The sequence below is a fragment of the Equus caballus genome, chromosome 7, assembly GCF_041296265.1.
Source record: "Equus caballus isolate H_3958 breed thoroughbred chromosome 7, TB-T2T, whole genome shotgun sequence".
NCBI classification, from domain to species: Eukaryota; Metazoa; Chordata; class Mammalia; order Perissodactyla; family Equidae; genus Equus; species Equus caballus.
Genome location: NC_091690.1, coordinates 47,502,348 through 47,520,213, shown reverse-complemented (window position 1 = coordinate 47,520,213; position 17,866 = coordinate 47,502,348). Strand labels below are relative to the sequence as shown.

At 57.1% G+C, this 17,866-nt stretch overlaps 2 protein-coding genes across 3 annotated transcripts; one reads left to right on the top strand and one right to left on the bottom strand.

The window, feature by feature from the left end:
• Positions 1 to 1,873: 1,873 nt before the first annotated feature.
• Positions 1,874 to 9,021, bottom strand: FARSA (phenylalanyl-tRNA synthetase subunit alpha). 2 transcript variants are annotated; one of them, XM_005611847.4, is made up of 14 exons: positions 8,832 to 9,017; positions 6,885 to 7,022; positions 6,701 to 6,799; positions 6,495 to 6,613; positions 5,587 to 5,679; positions 5,371 to 5,499; positions 5,182 to 5,297; positions 3,755 to 3,839; positions 3,569 to 3,668; positions 3,314 to 3,482; positions 3,163 to 3,240; positions 2,925 to 3,039; positions 2,485 to 2,546; positions 1,874 to 2,269 (listed from the first exon to the last, which is right to left on the bottom strand). In XM_005611847.4, exons 1-13 carry the CDS (start codon positions 8,976 to 8,978, stop codon positions 2,516 to 2,518), a joined length of 1,419 nt encoding a protein of 472 aa, XP_005611904.1. In that variant the 5' UTR covers positions 8,979 to 9,017; the 3' UTR covers positions 1,874 to 2,269; positions 2,485 to 2,515. The 2 variants fall into 2 exon arrangements, with proteins under 2 accessions (XP_005611904.1, XP_005611903.1); XM_005611846.4 differs by lacking the exon at positions 2,485 to 2,546 and having other exon boundaries at positions 8,832 to 9,021.
• Positions 9,022 to 12,035: 3,014 nt separating this feature from the next.
• On the top strand, positions 12,036 to 16,452 carry CALR (calreticulin). The gene is made up of 9 exons (XM_001504882.5): positions 12,036 to 12,800; positions 13,154 to 13,255; positions 13,445 to 13,648; positions 14,091 to 14,185; positions 14,275 to 14,484; positions 14,567 to 14,680; positions 14,775 to 14,918; positions 15,513 to 15,605; positions 15,691 to 16,452. The coding sequence occupies exons 1-9, from the start codon at positions 12,710 to 12,712 to the stop codon at positions 15,874 to 15,876; spliced, it is 1,239 nt and encodes a 412-aa protein (XP_001504932.1). The 5' UTR covers positions 12,036 to 12,709; the 3' UTR covers positions 15,877 to 16,452.
• Positions 16,453 to 17,866: the final 1,414 nt, after the last annotated feature.

Genomic DNA, 17,866 nt, shown 5'->3' with positions numbered 1-17,866 from the left:
CTACATACCAGAGGACATGGGTTTGAATCTGGCTCTGTCTCCTACCAGTGGGGGTGATCATAAAACTGCCACTCACTCTCAAAACCCATCTTTGTGTATTACTGAGGCGATAAAATCGAAAACATCAGATGATTCTAAGAGTGTCAGGGGATAAACATCTGTAACACTTTAAGAATTTAATAAATGGTAGTTAACATTAGTATCTTGTGGCAAAGCCACAAGATAAACAAAATGCATCTTCCCACAGCATCACATTTGAAGATCTCAGATCACCCACGGACAGGAATCGCGAAGACTCACTGGCGTGCACACATAAAGACACACGCCCACAACCAAAACGAAAGCAACACCCAAGATGCAGGGTGATTTTTCTGGTGCACGGTTTGTATGGCTTCTGCAAACATGCAAAATGAAGCCATGTCTTGCTAAAGTAACATGTAAGTAGCAAACGTTTAGAAACACATGAAAATGATCAACACTAATTCAGTAGGAGGCAACTTTAGTGGGGTGGGGACAAAAGGAACTAGGACAAGCCCATAGGGTCGTCAAACCATTTGTCACACAAATCTAAAGTGACAGATCCAAAACATATACAGTCAACGCTCAGATTCGATTGAACTGGGGGTGGATTCCTGGGTGTTTACTGTATTACGCTTTATGTATTGGATACACTTCACCTGCCTGTACTTTCCTGTGTGGCCGTCACCGCCCCCCGCCCCACTCCATTTGTTTCTCTGCTGTCATGTCTCCTGGGCCCCATCCACCCCCGTGGCAGCTCCCGAGGGGAGGGACCTGCATCAGCTTCATTGCCAAGTCTTCGGCTCATGAACACCGCTGGCACTTAGGAAGTGCACAGTTACTGCATGAATATCCTTCTGTATGACTGAATTATTTTGTTTGAAACAAAGAAAAAAGATGGGACTGAGGAGCCCTCGGGAGATCGGTCCCCACAGGCGCTGGGAGCAGCAGAGCCTACGGACCGTGCTGCGCGCCACCGCTGAGTGAGAAGCTGTCCACAGTCCCAAAACACCCCTGGAGACATGCGGTGAGTGATATGGCGGCCAGGCTGCTTCAAAATATTCCCGCAGAAACAGGTGCGAGACCCCGCTCACTGTTCAATGTGGATAGCGGGTTCCCGGAGCTTTGTCCACCTCAGCCCTGCGTTCTGGGCTCACGTGAAATCCTTACGGGAATTTTTTTTACAGGAGCAGCTTTTTAGGGGGAGGAAGGAGGGATGAATAGACAGGGCACAGAGGACTTTGAGGGCATGAAATACTCCAGATGGTATTATAACGGTGGACACGTGTCATTACACATTTGTCCAAACCCACAGAACAGACACCACCAAGAGGGAGCCCTCACGTCAGCTCCGGCCTCTGTGGGATCATGACATGTCCAGGAGGGTTAATCCTTGGTAACAAACATCCTACTCTGGTGGGGATGTTGATGGTAGGAGAGGCTATGCATGGAGGAGCAGGGGATATATGGGCAATCTCTGTACCTTCTGCTCAATTTTGCTGTGAACCTAAATCTGCTCTTTTGGGGGGAAAAAAGGCAGCTTTTAAAAGCTTAGCTTGCCCCCCACCCACACCTGGCTGCCACCAGTTAGGGGGAATCCTGGTTCACGGGGCCCTGACACCCGCCCTGGCCTCCCCCTCCCAAATGCCCCTTCCACAGGGGTAGGGAGTTCTGTTCTGGTCACCTGGAAGAGGGCCTGGCACCAGCAGGGGACCAGGAAATGCACGATGGAGCTAGTCTTCCCCAGGGGATCTGGCTCAGGCTGGCCAGGAGCTCCTGAGGATCCAAGACCCCAAGCCAGCACCCCTCGTACCCGGGCCCCAGCACCCCTCCACCCCTAAAGGAGGGCACCAGATGAGGGCAAGTGCCCACTTTATTAGGCAGCGGCCGGCCCGCAGGGCTCCCAGGGCCCGTCCTCCTAGGTGGACGACCACACACACCTGCTACCCGCTCCCCTGCCCCTGGGACCCTGGGGCGGGTGGGGAAGAGGAGATGCCAGGGGTGGGGGATGGCCTCACAGAGGCCTCATAAATACATGGGGTCACTGGCAGGGATGCAGACGAGCTGGGCAGCACGGGCTTTGGGAGGGTGGCCTGTCCAGGGTGGCCCATGTCACGCAGCCTCCTGTGTCTGCGGGGGCCCCGGTTCGGCGTCCAGGCGGCACAGGGGGCTGTCGTACACCATCTGCAGGTTCACCTTGTGGCCCACCAGCTCCCGGATGTTGTTGATGCCATATTTGATCATCGTGGGGCTTGGAGGATAAGATGCATGGTTTAGCACCAGGTCAGGTCATGGTCGCCTCTGATGAGAACCTCTGAGAGCTCCCACCTTCCTCAGAGTGAAGGCCCAAGTCCTCCCCAGGCCCACAAGGCCCTGCACAACCTGCTCCGTCACCTCTCCACCCTCATCTCCTCCTGCTCTCCCCCTTTGCTCCCTCCCTCCCTCCAGCCACACTGGCCTCCTTACTGTTCTCCACAGCAGCAGGCACGCTCCAGCCTCAGGGCCTTGGCACTGGCGGTTCTCTCTGCCTGGAAGGCCGTTCCCAGATATCCTCACGGCTCACCCCTTCGCCCACTCCCAGTCTTTGCCCAGACGCCACCTCTTCCAACAGGCCTTCCCTGACAAGCGCCTCTCCTTGGTGCTCCCTGTTTTCTCTGGAGCCCCAGCTGCCTTCAGATTCCCTCGAGGCTTTCTTGATTGAATCCACCTATTTCCCTGCTCCTGATCCTCCTCCTCACTCCCCTAGGGCCTGGCTTCACGGAGGTGGGGCGGGGCTGCTGCGCTCACCGCACAGGAAGAGCGCATGGCAGTGCTCACGAGGGGTCTGCCTGTCAGCTGAGTGGCCGACTGACATCCGCAGGCCCCACGCCTGGCAGGTGGCCCCCCTAGGTGGCTCGAGCACTCACCGCTCCAGGGAGAGGCCCCAGGCGATGACGGACACGTTCTCGGGGAGCCCCATGGGCAGCAGCATCTCTGGGCGGAAGAGCCCGGAGTTCCCAACCTCCACCCACTTCTTCAGGCCTGCGGGCGGGAGGGGCGACGGCTGAGCGCCAGCCTTGCAGCGGACTTGGGGGCGCTGCGGGGGCACGAGGCAGCCCGAGGCCTCCCTCCCCCCACCCCAGGACCGGGACGGGCCGCCCTGACCTTGGTGGTAGCTGAACACCTCCATGCTGGGCTCCGTGTAGGGGTTGTAGGCAGGCTTGAAGCGCAGCTGCGTGATACCTGGCGAGGATGGGGCTGGTGACCAAGGCATTTCCCCCGGCCGCCCCAGCCCTGGCCCTGGCAGCCCACTCACCCAGCTTGGTGAAGAACTCCCGCAGGACGCCCATGAGGTGGCCCAGGGTGAGGCCGTGGTCAGCCACCACGCCCTCGATCTGGTGGAACTCCGCCAAGTGCGTGGCGTCCAGGGTCTCGTTGCGGAACACGCGGTCGATGGAGAAGTACTTGATGGGCGTGAAGGGCTTCTGGGGGTGAGAGGCCGGCCAGGCAGGGTGTGGGTAAGAGGGCAGTGGGCACCCCCGCACCCCCCACCCCCCGGGCCATGCCGCACCTTCCGGGCCAGGCGGTAGAGGGCACGGGCACTGGCCGCCGTGGTGTGCGTGCGCAGGAGGTTTTTCCGGGCCTCGTCCAGCTTCCAGGTGTACTTGTACCTGCAGGGGCAGTTGGGGAGGTCCATGCCAGGGCCTTCAGAGCCCTACTCCTTCCCCCGACCCCCCGAGCCCTGGCCCTGCCTCACCCCTGCGAGCCATAGCCGCCCTGAGAGTGGGTCCGCTTGACGCGGTGGACGTAGTCCATTGGGAGCTGCAGGGCCTCGGCTGGATCTGGGCAGGAAAGAGCATTGTCTGGTCAGTCGAGCGTTTCCCAGACAGCCACTGCAGAGGACAGACAGCGCCAGCGCAGCTCCTGCCCCTGCGCTCACTGCAGCCGCCAGAGGGCGCCTGGGAACACCAGAGTCAGTCACATCCCCCCTCTGCCCAAAACCTTCCATGGCTCCCATCTCACTCGGAGAAAAAGCCACCATCCTCCCTGTGGCGCACAAGGCCCTGTATGCTGTCCCGTCTCCTTCCACTCCTCCTTGACCACTCCCTCCTGTCACAGGCCTCCAGCTAATCTGTGAGCACGCCAGGCACATTCCAGCCTCAGGGCCTTTGCACTGGCCACTCTCGCTACCTGGAACTTTCCTTCCCAGATACAGCTCCCTCCCTCACCTCCTTTGGTCTCTGCTTAAGCAAAGACTTGATTTTAAGTTCCCCTCCCCCACGCCAGTTTTCCCCACTGCATTTACTGCCACCTGCCCCAGTGCACAGCTTGCTCAGGACATAACACCCATCTGTCTCACCAGGACAAAGACTTCTGTCTCATTCTGGCTGTGACCCTCAGGGGTTTAACAGAGACCTTGGCACACAGAAGGGGTTCAGTGACCATTTGTTTTACGAGTGTGCAAATTCTTAAGCTCCCTTTCCAGAAACACAACTTTAGTACGCCTGAAAAGGCTGGCATCGAATCCCACCTCCACCATTTATAAGCTGTGTGACCGTGGGGAAGCAATGTTCCCTCTCTGCGCCCCAGTTCCTCATTTGTTTAAGGGGCTAACAGTGCTGCTTCGTATAGTCAGCAGGAAGACTGGAACAGCGACTGGCACACAGTGGGTGCTCAGTGTTTCGGGTGCCATGACGATGGTGATGGCAGTGATGCTGCTCCCAGCGGGCTAAGGGGCAGCCAATGGCCTCGCCTGCCCTCCTGGTGGGGAGATGACCAGTGTGGACACTCACGCAATTTCAGGCAGTATTAAGGACTGTGAAAGAAAAAAAGAAACAGGAACCAAGACCGAAGACTAAGGGCGAGGGGCTTTTAGAACTCAGGGGACAAAGGCATGTCATGGTGGCCTCTCTAAGGTGACACGTCGGGGGGGGGGGGTTTGCTCCGAGAGCCTGCCATGAAGATCCAGAGAAGACGGTTCTTGGCAGAAGGCACAGCATGGGCAAAGGCCCTGAGGTGGGCAGGAGGGGAGGCGGGAGGAGACCCCAGAGCTTGACAGGAGTGGCTCGCACAGGCCTTGCTGGCCACGCTGAGGAGGATGGGGTTTATTCTGTAAAACGGCACGCCACCCCAAAACGCTCTGGCCAGGCCTCGCCCCTCTGTGGCATGGCGAGGCTCACCCACCCTGCAGGAAGAAGGTGTCGTGCTGGTCACGCGCCGGGTGCTGCTGCGGCTGGAAGAGCGCGTCGAAGTTCCAGAAGGAGCTCTCGATGAAGTTGTCGGTCGGCATCTCGGTGAACCTGGCGGGAGAGCGGCCTGACTGCCCTGCTGTGCCCCGGAGCTGGGCCAGCACCCCCCGGGGCTCTCGCTCACCCCATCTCCAGGAAGATCTGCCGGAACTGGGTGCGGACCTTGAGCAGCGGGTGCAGGTGGCCGCTGTCAGGGAGGACGCCGCGCGCCGAGAAGTTGTAGGGCTTGAAGGGCCGGTCCCGCCAGGAGCCGCTGTGGGGGAGGCAGGTCCATGGCCTGCTAGGGCTGACCCCTCCCCACCCCGGCCCACTGACCCCTGCCCCCCGAGCACCCTCATACCTGGAGATCATCTCGGGGCTCAGCTCCGCCTCCTGCTTGGAGACGCTGGTGCTGAAGGCACTGCCTTTGCTCACCCAGTAGGTCTTCAGGGTCCTGTGGCCAGAGGAGGGGAAGGGACACCACTGTCGCCTCCTCCATGAGGTTTCCCTCAATCGCTCATCTGCTGCTGACTCCAACCCCACCCACCAAGTCACTCTGCTTTATTTTCCTGCTGACACGTGTCATCATGTAAAACCCTCTTATTTGGCTCCCCGTGTTCATTCACTTATTCGTTCAACAAACAGTTATTGAGGACATGAGGGCCGGTGCAAGGCACTAAGTGTGCAACTGGGAATAATAAGTAAAGTTTAGAGGATTTATTCTGTGCCAGGTTCTGTTCCACGGAAGTCACCCCACAATTTTGTGAAAAGGGGCCATTTTACAGATGTGGAAACCGAGGCCTGGTGACTTGGCCAAGGTCACACAGCTCTAAGTGACAGAGCTGGGACTTGATTCGGGCAGCCTGGCTCCAGTCTGTGTTCTCATAACTGCTACACTACTGGGTGTCTGCTCAAGGGGGGCGTCAGCCCTGTGAGAGCAGGACTGTGGGCTGTCCAGGTCCCGGCACCGTGAAGGACATAAACAGGAGGGAGGGCTTCTGTGGAACGTGAAGAGAGAAGAGGGCATCAGGGTGGGCTCTTTAAGGTGACCTATGAGCAAAGGTTCAACGCCAGAGCCCGCCTTGAAGACCAACCAGAAGACCGTTCTCAGCAGAAGGCACAGCACGGGCAAAGGCCCTGAGGTGGCAGGAGCCCAGCACACGTGCCTGATAACCACAGAAGTGGGGGGGGGGCGCCTGGCAGCACCGTGGCCCAATGAGGGTGGAAGGGCTCCCATCCGCTCCCCTGCCCAGGGCCGCGCCCGCTCACACTTCAGTCAGCAGCTTCCTCTTCCTGAGCTCGCTCCTCTCCTTCTCAGCCAGCTTCTCGGCCTGCCCACCCCGGACCAGCTGGAGCCGCCGCTGCACGTCATCCTCCATGCTGTCCACCTGTCGCCACGATGGGTGGGAGGGGCCGTGAGGGCCGGGACTCCCCCTGCCCACCCCCTGCCAGCCCTGCCGCCTGCAGGGACTCACCACTCGGAACACCCGGGGCCCGTCGGCCGCGCTCTTGTCCACGCGGATCCACTTGTTGGACATGGCCTTGCTGAAGCCCACCTTGCCGCTGGGCAGTCGCTGGGGGAGCAAGCCTGCAGTGAGCGGGGCACGAGCGTTGCCCTCACTCGGTCACCTCCCTCGGCCCTAGCCCCCAGGTCCCTACCATGAGCTCGCTCTGGGCCAGGCCCTCCGGGGGGACGCTGCGAAACACCCGGGCCTCATGGCTGCCCTCCCGGGCAATCTCCTCGCCCTCGGCAGTGAGCTCCCAGCGCTTGGTGGAGCGCAGCTCAGCCTCGATGATCTGCAGGGAAATGGGGGGACAGGCTTCAGAGCCAGGCACCCCGTCACCACAGCACTGGGGCTGCACAGCCCCTGAAGCCAGCTTCACATCGCGGTGACACCACTTCTCAGCCAAGTGATCTCGCCTGGCTGAGCCTCAGTTTCCCTTCTGTGACGTGGAGACAATGCGAAAGATGGCTTACGCGTCCCAGGATGAGGCAAAGTACTAAGGGGGTTACCTGGCGGAGGACAAATTCTTTCTATCACTTTTGGACCTGGGAAAGATTAAGGTCTCAGGTCAAGTGATCTGCCTCCGCGTTTCCGTGTCTGCATCTCAGTGTCACAGAAGGGCCCGGGAGCTCCACCTTACACACAGGAACCTGAGGCGCCATGATGAGGATGGATTCAGGTCACACAGAGAGGGGTAAGGCTGGGTGGGGCCCACAGGTCCTAGCTCCCCCCTCATCTGAAATCCCATCTCTGCTCCTCACTTGCTGTGTGACCTTCAGAGAGCTGCTTAACCTCCCTGAGCAAATTTCTCATGCATGAGAAGGGTGTGGTGGGTTCTACCATACAGGACTGTTCTGAGGAACAACTGAATCACGACATAAAAAAAATGTGGAGTGGTTAGCATGTAGCAAATGCCACACAAATTCCAACTCCCGCTATTATTATTATTTTTATTCTTATCACTGTCCTCATCATTAGCCTGAACCACATTAAACTGCCACCATTTAACCCTCAGAACCTGTCCAAACGTCCACGTCACATCTATCAAGGCTCTGTCACCCCACACGCTGTAGCTTCACTCCTTTCTCTACACTGCTAGCTTGGGCTCTGCAGCCTGAGCGCCTAATTTCAAATTCAGCTTTGCCTGTCCCTTCCAGCACACCGATCAAGTTACTGACCAGTGCTTGGAAGGTGCCACCTCTGCAGAACGGGGATAATGACAGCACCATCATCTAGAGCTATGGCAAGGATTGGGTGACAAATCAAGCTGAGGCCAGAGTGGCACACACAATGTGAGCCTGACGAATACATAGCCCAGATCTGTTTTCTGAGTCCTGGCCTCATGGACCCAGCCTCCTGGGAAGCCCACGGGCCTCTCAGCATCCCCATTACCCTTCACTTGTCCGAGTCAGAAGGCTGGGCTTCTTCTGTGCTGGCCCTGCCTTGCCAAGAATCTCATTTCACTGCCTCTTTGGAATCCCTTCTGCATTCCAACCGCCTCCCTAAAGTGAGACACCATGCTCTCTAGTTTGGGGTTGTGCCAGCCTCTGCCCTCCTCTCCTCCACTCCAGCCCTGCCCCTGCCAATCCTTCCAAAGAGGGATGTAGGCAGCACACACATCTCACTGGCTCCAGCTTCCGCCATGGCTCCCAACTACCCCTTAGAGATCAAGACCTACAAGCCTTCCAAGTTCTGACTCTGCTGGTCTCACCACGTGTCCTCCCCACCTCCACTGATCCCTAAAGTGCCATGGCTTTCCTCCTCAATGCAGAGACCCGACTCAGCCGTCATCTCTTCTGGGACGCTCTCCCTTATCCCCAAGGCTGGGTCGGCTGTCACCTCTGGGTTCCCTGTGCCTTCTCCACCGCTCTGGTCACTTGAGTGTCTCCTCCATCAGACCGCAACCCCCGTGAGGGCTGCGACTACGTCTTCCTTGCTCACCATCGTATCCCCGCCCCCAGAGCCGATCGTGCCTCCGTGGACGTTTACTGCAGGAGGAAGGTCCGTGCACCCGAGCCCTCACCCGTTCCCGACTCCTCGCCCGCGCACCCTGGGCTGGACGCACATACAACCCCCCAGGTACAAACGCGGGCCGGCTCACCTCGCCCAGCGCCTGCAGGCTCTTCACGGCGCCCACCACGGCCTGGTGCTCCACGCCCAGCTCGGCCGCCAGCTCCGCGCTGTCCAGGCCGCCATCGGCCGCCTCCAGCCGCCGCAGCAGCACGTCCGCCACCGGACCGTCCGCCATGGCTGCCCCCGGCGCACTCGGTGTGTCGCGGCCGGCGCCGGAACAGCCGGAACCGGAACCGGCGCCGGGAGCGTGTGCCGCCATCTTGAGTGCGGCACGCTGTGGTTCAGGGCGTCGCCATCTTGAGTGCGGCGATTGAACCTCAAAGGATGGAAGGGACTCAGTCCTCACCTTACAGCCTAGCTGGACTATTGGGGTCTGGTTGACCACAGAGGTCAAATTGATGACCTCAGGCAGGGAATCGCAGCGTTGTTTTAAGCTTCATCCAGTCCCACCTGCAGTGGCTGTGTGACTTTGCAATTCTCCCTCTCCCTCGGGAGCCCTCCACTCTGTGGGATGCTCTCTTGCCCTCTGAGAGGGCTGTGGGTGGTGGGCTCCAGAGATAAGTCATTCTGCTGATGTCAAGAACTTTTTTTTTTAATTTTATTTTTTTCCTTTTTCTCCCCAAAGCCCCTCAGTACACAGTTGTATATTCTTCGTTGTGGGTCCTTCTAGTTATGGCATGTGGGACACTGCCTCAGCATGGTTTGATGAGCAGTGCCATGTCCGTGCCCAGGATTCTAACCAATGAAACACTGGGCCGCCTGCAGTGGAGCGCCCGAACTTAACCACTTGGCCACGGGGCCAGCCCCTGGTGTCAACAACTTTTACATTTTCAAGGGGAGGCTGGATAGGGCCATCCCCATTTACAGAGGGGAGAAGGACTCACCTCATCATTATAGTGAGGGTCACAGCCAGGCTGTGTGGACACCCACCTGTGTGCCCAGCCCAGGGCTGAGTGCTTCAGGTGTGTTACTCAGTTTCCCCTAAACTTTATGATGTAGATACTCATATAATTCCCATTTCCAGATGTGAAAACTGAGGCTTGGAGGGGGATATGACTTCCCCAATGTTCTACAAGGAGTTGGTGTCAAAAATTATAAACACCTCAGGGGCCAGCCCAGTGGTACGGTGGTTAAGTTCCCACGTTCTGGGTGGCCCGTGGTTCGCCAGTTTGGATCCCGGGTGCGGACATGGCACCGCTTGGCACGCCATGCTGTGGTAGGCGTCCCGCATATAAAGTAGAGGAAGATGGGCATGGATATGAGCTCAGGGCCAGTCTTCCTCAGCAAAAAGAGGAGGACTGGCAGTAGTTAGCTCAGGGTTAATCTTCCTCAAAAAAAAAAAAAATTACAAACACCTCAGATCCTGCCCTGTCACCTGCCCCATGCTCTGAAAAGATCAACACCAGACAATAATGCATAGTCTAGATCAGTGCTGTCCTACAGAATACAATGCAAGACACAAATGCAATTTTACAGTTTCTAGTAGCAAGCTTAAAAACAAAATGGGTGAAATTAATTTGAACAATTTACTGATACTAATATGTCCAAATTATCATTTCAACACTGAATATAAAATTACAAATGAGGGGCCTGCTGGTGGCATAGCAGTTATGTTCGCGCACCCCACTTGGGCAGCCTGGGGTTCACTGGTTCGGATTCTGGGCGCAGACCTACGCACCCCTTATCAAGCCATGCTGTGGCAGGCATCCGATATATAAAGTAGAGGAAGATGGGCACGGATGTGAGCTCAAGGCCAGCCTTCCTCAGCAAAAAGAGGAGGATTGGCAGTGAATGTTAGCTCAAGGCTGATCTTCCTCAAAAAAAATTATGAATGAAATATTTTGCACTCTTTTTTCATACTTAGTCTTCAAAGCCTGATGTGTATTTTACACTGACAGCACATCTCAATTCAGACCAGCCCCATTTCAGAAGGTCAATGGTCACATGTGCCAAATCACTTAATCTTTCTGTGTCTCAGCTTCCTCACCTGGATGGAGATGATAGGAGCCCGAGTTATTGGGAGAATTAAGTGAAATAGTGTCCATACATGTAGGCAGTATTTGCTAATACTAAATTGAGTGTGGACTGCGTGTCAGGCAGTATTCTGAGCAGTAGTATGGTTAGAACAACGTCTAAGCATCTAACCGTTACAGCTGCCACCTGAACCTGGAAAATGGGCTTACTAACATTCCCCCTCCGGATCCTACAGTGAGAACCCAGTAGAAATTCAAGAGTCATCCCTCAAAGTCCCTTCTTGGTCTCAGAGCACTGTCCCCATGTTCGTTTATTTAATTCCTGCAGAATCCTCCCTTCTCTCTTCCCGTCACATGCCAAGGAAGTTTTAAGTCTGTTCTTTGCCAAATACTGCAAGAGACACTGGGGTCCACCGAGGGGAACAGGGCAGGTGCGGGGCTTCTGCAGGCAGGAAGCGCCAAACCCATTTGTCCATGACACAAGGGAGGGCAGGTGGGAGGGTCACTGGCGGGTCTGGAGTGGCCACCCCAGACTTGGGGCTCCTCCTGAGGGGGGACAGGTTGGCCTGGGGGAAGAGGCAGAACCCCAACTTCTCCAAGACTCCTCATTCCTCCCTTTTCGGAGTCAGTCCCCACTGCTAACAGGGAAGCACCCCTCCCCAGCCTTTTGCCAGGCTTCACCCACCTTCCTCCTGCCCGCAGTCTACTCCCACGTTTCCAGGTCCAGGGCCTGTTTGCTCAGAGTTTGGGAAACCCAGCCCTCCTTCCTCCTTCCTGCAGCCCGGGGGCAGGGAGCTGGTGTCAGTCACTGTCGGTCAGAATAAGACTCCACCTGCAGGGGTCCTGCCTAACGCCCTTGGACCTTATCTTCCTCACCATCTGTCTCTTTTTTTCCTTCCCAGCGGAACTCCCTGACCTCTCATCTTTAGCCGTTTAGTTGCAAAAGCCAGGCCGTTTGTGGGAGACCACAACGCAGCGACCCCTTCATTTACCGCCTGAGGGAGGTGGGGGGTCAAGGAGAGGCTGCAACCAGAGGAATAACCCTACCCCCACCCTAAGAGCCACAGTCTATAGTCACATCTTCGAGCCTTCTGGGCTTCCTTCCCTCTGTCCCAGGACATCCCTAAAAACTTTGAAAGCATTTCTGCCGGGCATCAGCTGGCCACGGTCGCTCCTGCTGGCCTCCCAGGAGCTCCTATGACTTCAGAGAGGCTAAGCGACCTGCCCCAGGTCACACAGCAACAGTCTGACAGGGCATCAGGGGCCGCACGGGCTGCACCGAGGAGAGAGCTTGGCCTGCAAGGCTGCGCCGCCTGAGCTCTGGTGCCCTCTGCCCCATCCTGGGGCGAGGAGAGAGAAAGAAGAGCGACAGAGCCGGATGGGGGGTTTCCCCAAATCCAGGGTAGAAGAAGGCTAGGAAGATCTTGCCCACCCCTCCCCTTAGAGGGGACGGGAACGAACGAGGCCGGGGCAGGGTCCTGGTCCTGCACGGCGGCACCTGCGCTCGCGCGGGTTCTTTAAACGCCCAGAAACCCCGCGCTCGCGGCAGAGGGCGGGGTTGGGCCGAGGTCTGGTCACATGACCTAGCCTGGGGGGGCTCGAGGCTCCCCACCCCACCGGGGGGCGTCCCCCACAACGCGTGGTCGACCCTCATTGGCCAGTGGTGCGGCCAATAGAAATCGGCCATCTGGGAACCCAGCGTTCCGAGGCACAGCCTAACCTGCTGAGCTGACAAGGGCCCAATGGGAAGGCAGGGCCAGGTCAATAGACCAATGATAAGGCTGGGGGCGGGCCAAGGGGGTCGGGCCAGGTTGCTCTGAGGGGCGGTCGGGTATAAAACCGCGCGGCCGGCGGCGGCGTACGCCCCTACTGCAGAGCTGCCACCAGGGAAGCGACTTAAAGGGCCCGCGCGCCGCCGCCCCCTCGGCCCGCCATGCTGCTACCCGCGCCGCTCCTGCTCGGCCTTCTGGGCCTGGTCGCCGCCGAACCCGCCATCTACTTTAAGGAGCAGTTTCTGGATGGAGGTAAACGTCTAGTCTCGCCTCGAGGCCGCGCCGGTGACTCTTCAGCCCCCCTGCCCAGATCTGCGTTATCGCCTGTAATTATTGCTCAGAGGGCCAACATGGTGGCCCCCGGGGACTAGAGCCGCAGGCTGTCCTTCCTTGTGCGTCCCTGGGGAGCGTGGAGGGTGCAGCAGCCTCCCGCGGCGGGACTTAAGGGTTCGCCCGAGGATCTCTTAAGCCACTGCAGGTGTGAGACTAGAGGTTGGGGCGGGGGCCGTCGGAGGGGGGACTCGCCTGCCCCCGGCAGTTGTGGCTCCTGGGAGATGTTTGGTGGGAGGGATCAGCCGTACTGACGTGCCCTTCTGATCCCCTAGACGGGTGGGCCGAGCGCTGGATCGAATCCAAACACAAGTCAGATTTCGGCAAATTCATCCTCAGTTCCGGCAAGTTTTACGGTGACCAGGAGAAAGATAAAGGTAAGAGCCTGGGGCTGGGTGCTCAGATCCAGCAGGACTTCCTGGAGGAAGCCGTAATCACCCACCACACAGCTTGGGTATCCCAAGGAGCAGGGGAGGCGGAAGAACGGGGGAGTCCTGGGTATCTCCGATCCTTAGGGTTCTGGGGGGTTGGGGCCGAGCCCTGAGCTCCCTGCCGTCTTCTGCTAGGGCTGCAGACCAGCCAGGATGCCCGCTTTTACGCCCTGTCGGCCAGATTTGAGCCTTTCAGCAACAAGGGCCAGACGCTGGTGGTGCAGTTCACAGTGAAACACGAGCAGAACATCGACTGTGGGGGCGGCTATGTGAAGCTCTTTCCAGATAGTTTGGACCAGACCGACATGCATGGAGACTCAGAATACAACATCATGTTTGGTGAGGGGCCCTGCCCTGGCGCTGACCTCTGATTAGTTAGAGAGACACTGAGACCCTATGAGTTCCTTGTAGCTGTGAAAGGTGGTCTTGAGAGCACGGAAAATACATAAATAGTCAAGCTTTTCTTTGGAGGGGAAGTCGAGGGGGTGGTCACTGTTAGCAGCCATTTATTGCATTGTTAAAGTTGGTGTAAGACTGTCTGCTAGGGAGATCTTGTGTAGGTATTTCCCGGTTATACAACTGAGGATATTGAGTTCCGGAGCACTGGTTTGTTTTTTCAGGCTCCACTAACAGCCCCTTAGAGACACTCAAGGTGTGAATCCTGTTTTTGAAGCCCCTACAGACCTGAGTTTAAGAACCAAGTCTTCCTCTTGTAAAGAGGGTGGGGGCGCTCACAGTGGGGGGCAACCTCCAGCTTTAACTGGACCTTCCTCTCCCCTAGGCCCGGACATCTGTGGTCCTGGCACCAAGAAGGTTCATGTCATCTTCAACTACAAGGGCAAGAACGTGCTGATCAACAAGGACATCCGTTGCAAGGTGAGCCTGGGGGTGGTGACAAAGGGCTGCCAGGGGAGGCTCAGAGGCCAGCCTGGTGGGCGGGGCCACTCACCTCCTGCCCTCTTCAGGACGATGAGTTCACACACCTGTACACGCTGATTGTGCGTCCGGATAACACCTACGAGGTGAAGATTGACAACAGCCAGGTGGAGTCGGGCTCCTTGGAGGATGATTGGGACTTCCTGCCTCCCAAGAAGATCAAGGATCCCAATGCTGCAAAGCCCGAAGACTGGGACGAGCGGGCCAAGATCGACGACCCCACAGACTCCAAGCCTGAGGTTGGTGCTTAGGCAGGGGCCCCTCACCCTGGAGGGTGTGGAGGAGAGCTGGGCTGACTCGGACCTTCTCGTGTACCCTCAGGATTGGGACAAGCCTGAGCACATCCCCGACCCCGATGCTAAGAAGCCCGAGGACTGGGACGAAGAGATGGACGGAGAGTGGGAACCACCGGTGATTCAGAACCCAGAGTACAAGGTGAGCCTGGGGCTCTGAGCAGGGCGGGGTCGCCCGGGGGTGGGGGGAGCGTGCTGATCTCCACTCACCCTCTGGTTCCCATCTCCCTCTGCAGGGTGAGTGGAAGCCCCGGCAGATCGACAACCCCGATTACAAGGGCACGTGGATCCACCCAGAGATCGACAACCCCGAGTACTCCCCAGATGGCAACATCTACGCCTATGAAAACTTCGCCGTGCTGGGCCTGGATCTCTGGCAGGTGAGGCCCAAAGGGAAGAGCAGGATTCAGGAGACCTCAAGTGTTCAGGGTCACCCAGGAGGAAAGGGACAGGGATAGCATTGAACCCCAGGCAGGTCTGACCCCAAAGTGGTGCTTTTTTTTGAAGAATTTCTTGCTCTGTCTCTGTGGAGTTCTTATGGCACCCACTTTGAGTTTCTATTTATACGCCAGGTACTTCCCCTAGTACCTTTATGCAAACCAACTCATTAACTGCCCCCAGCAACCTAGAAAGTGGTTAGATAATTAGCTTCCCAGGAACTACAGGTTGGTTTCTTATTTACGGATACACTTTCTGTGCCTAGAAGGGTGCTGGCACATAGTAGGAACTGGAGCAATACCTGAATAAGGCTGAGGCCCCATCTCACAGAGGCAGAAACTGAGGTGCAGAGAAGTCATCAGCCCCAGGTCGTATAGGCAGGAGATGGCAGACCAGGGGTTTGAACCCAGGCAATCTGTTTCTTAGCCGCAAAGTTAGATGGCAGCATTGTGGAGTGGTTATGGGAACGTGGCCAAGGCCAGGGCCATCGAGTGCCCCCTCTGACCACCCATCCCTCCATCCCCCTTTTCCCACAGGTCAAGTCTGGCACCATCTTTGACAACTTCCTCATCACCAACGACGAGGCGTACGCCGAGGAGTTCGGCAACGAGACGTGGGGTGTCACAAAGGTGGGACCAGCGTCTGGGCCTAGGCCTAGGGGTGGGCAGGGCTGGCAGGCGGGGGCCAGGCCCTGAGTGTGTGGTCTGCATGCAGGCGGCGGAAAAGCAGATGAAGGACAAGCAGGACGAGGAGCAGAGGCTAAAGGAGGAGGAGGAAGACAAGAAGCGCAAGGAGGAGGAGGAGGCCGACAAGGACGACGAGGACGACAAGGAGGAGGACGAGGAGGATGAGGAGGACGAGGAGGAAGATGCCGCTGGCCAGGCCAAGGATGAGCTGTAGGGGCCGCGCTGCCGCCGCTGCCAGGGCTGGACTGAGGCCTGAGCGCTCCTGCCACAGAGCCGGCCGCGCCAAATAATGTCTCTATGAGACTGGAGAACTTTGATTTTTTTTTCCAGGCGGGTTCCGATTTGGGGTGGATTTTGGTTTTGTTCCTTCCCCTCCCTTTTTTTTTTTTTCTTTTGTACTGGTGTTGTGTATCTGATTCTCCTTCAGGCCTCACCTGGGGGCTTGCATCTTTCTTGATTAACACCTTTATCTTCCTCTGTCTTCTTCCATCCCCAGATCCCTTAGTTCCCCTCGAATTTGGGGGCAGAGGGGTGTGGAGGAGAAGCCCCAGGCGTGAGATTCCATCTCTCTCTGTCCTGGATCCCAGAGGGGGCAGGAGAAGAGGTGGCATCGCCAGCCCCCCAGCACTGAGCAAGAATGGGGCTCCTAGGGCCTGAGCTCTGACCCCCCCCTTCCTCCCCTGCCCCCAGGACTGGGCCACTTCTGGGTGGGGCAGCGGGTTCCAGCTCCACTCACTGAGAATGTAAGAACTGCAAACAAAATTTCTATTAAATTAAGTTTTGTGTCTTCCTCCTGTGTCTCCTTCTGGGGGAGGTGACTCTTGAGTAAGACTCACTTTGCAGCCACTAAAGTTGGCTCAAAGTCCCATAAGGTTAGAGGGGCCCTTGTTTACCCCTAAAACCCCAAACCAGTGGGAGAAGTCACTTTATAAGTGCCATTTACAGATATTCCGCGTATTAACTCATTGAGTCCTTGCACCAAACTGATGAGTTGTGGTTCTCCTGCCAGCTCAGTTTCATGAGGAAACTGAGGTCCAGACTCTGAACCACAAGTACTTCTTAGCTGTTAGCAAGACTGTGTAGAGCAACTGTGCAATTTTAAATATTTTCTTAATACAATTGGTAAAAACTACTAATTACTTTTATAATCAAGGAAATGGGCTCAGAGATGGTATATAGCTTGCCCACGATCTTCAGTGGCCAAGTTGGGATCTGACCCTCTGGAAGGGAAAGGTGGCCCGGAGGTAGGGTGCAGAGATGGCTGAGGGGGTGTCTGGTCCCCTGAGGCTGGCCTAGGGTCCACAAAGCTGCGCCTGAAGTCCCCTGGCTGGGTGGGTGGGAGCTGATGTCCCTGTTGCAGGAGAGGTGAGAAGCCCTCCACTGAGCCTGGCCTGTTGGCAGCTTCTGTGCCCAGGGCTTGCAGCGAAGGGAGCAGCAGGACCTGGTTACAGTTGGGCAATGGGGGAGGTGTCAGGTGACGGTCTGGTGCCCAGCTTGGATGGAAACTGAGAGGTTTGGAGGCAGGTAATGGTCAGTGTGGGATATAGGGGAGGAGGGGGGTTTCCACCCACTAACTGGGAAGCAAGCCCGTGCTCGCTGCCACCCCATCCCCCCAGAGCACCATCTTCAGCTTTGGCTACCAACCTTCAGTACCTTCCTCCCGCGCTGGGCCTGCTCCAAGCTCCTCTCCTGGCCTGGGACCCAGCCCCCGGTCCGGGAACCTCTGGGGCTGGTGTGCCCAGGGCAAGTTGCAGAGAGCTCTGTGTGCAACGCCGGGAGGCCTTGAAAATTAACGTCTTCCTTAAGTACTTCGGGGGTCATAGTGAGGATAGCGGGGTGAACAAGGTGGACAGGGAAGGAGCAGCAGAGAGGTGGGAGACCCAGGAACTAGAACGGTAGGTTCATCCCCCGAATCCGGCTTTCCCTCAGCAATGCGTGAGGCCACCAAATGGCCCCATGTCCCCGCTTCCACGGCCAAACGTGTTTTTTAGAATTTCCACTGAGTGCTTGACACGGGTCCCGTAGGGGTGGCCACACCCGAATAAAACTCACTTGGAAGCAGAAAAACATGAACAAATGTTTTATGGAAGAAGTGCAAATATCTAGAGCGAGCATGTGAAGAATTTTGTTCAACGTCATCCACAAAGAACTGAAACTCATAAGAGCGTGAAAGCGGGGACATCGGAGCCATTTTGTAGATGCAT

Excerpts from the sequence above, each read along its gene's own strand:
- FARSA (XM_005611846.4), bottom strand. The coding sequence starts at position 8,978 with ATGGCGGACGGTCCGGTGGCGGACGTGCTGCTGCGGCGGCTGGAGGCG. Across the intron at positions 3,840-5,181 it reads CGACACCTTCTTCCTGCAGG|ATCCAGCCGAGGCCCTGCAG; the intron begins GTGGGTGAGCCT and ends TTTCCTGCCCAG. Across the intron at positions 3,241-3,313 it reads GGAGTTCTTCACCAAGCTGG|GTATCACGCAGCTGCGCTTC; the intron begins GTGAGTGGGCTG and ends CATCCTCGCCAG.
- CALR (XM_001504882.5), top strand. The coding sequence starts at position 12,710 with ATGCTGCTACCCGCGCCGCTCCTGCTCGGCCTTCTGGGCCTGGTCGCC. Across the intron at positions 14,681-14,774 it reads TTCAGAACCCAGAGTACAAG|GGTGAGTGGAAGCCCCGGCA; the intron begins GTGAGCCTGGGG and ends CTCCCTCTGCAG. Across the intron at positions 15,606-15,690 it reads AGACGTGGGGTGTCACAAAG|GCGGCGGAAAAGCAGATGAA; the intron begins GTGGGACCAGCG and ends GTCTGCATGCAG.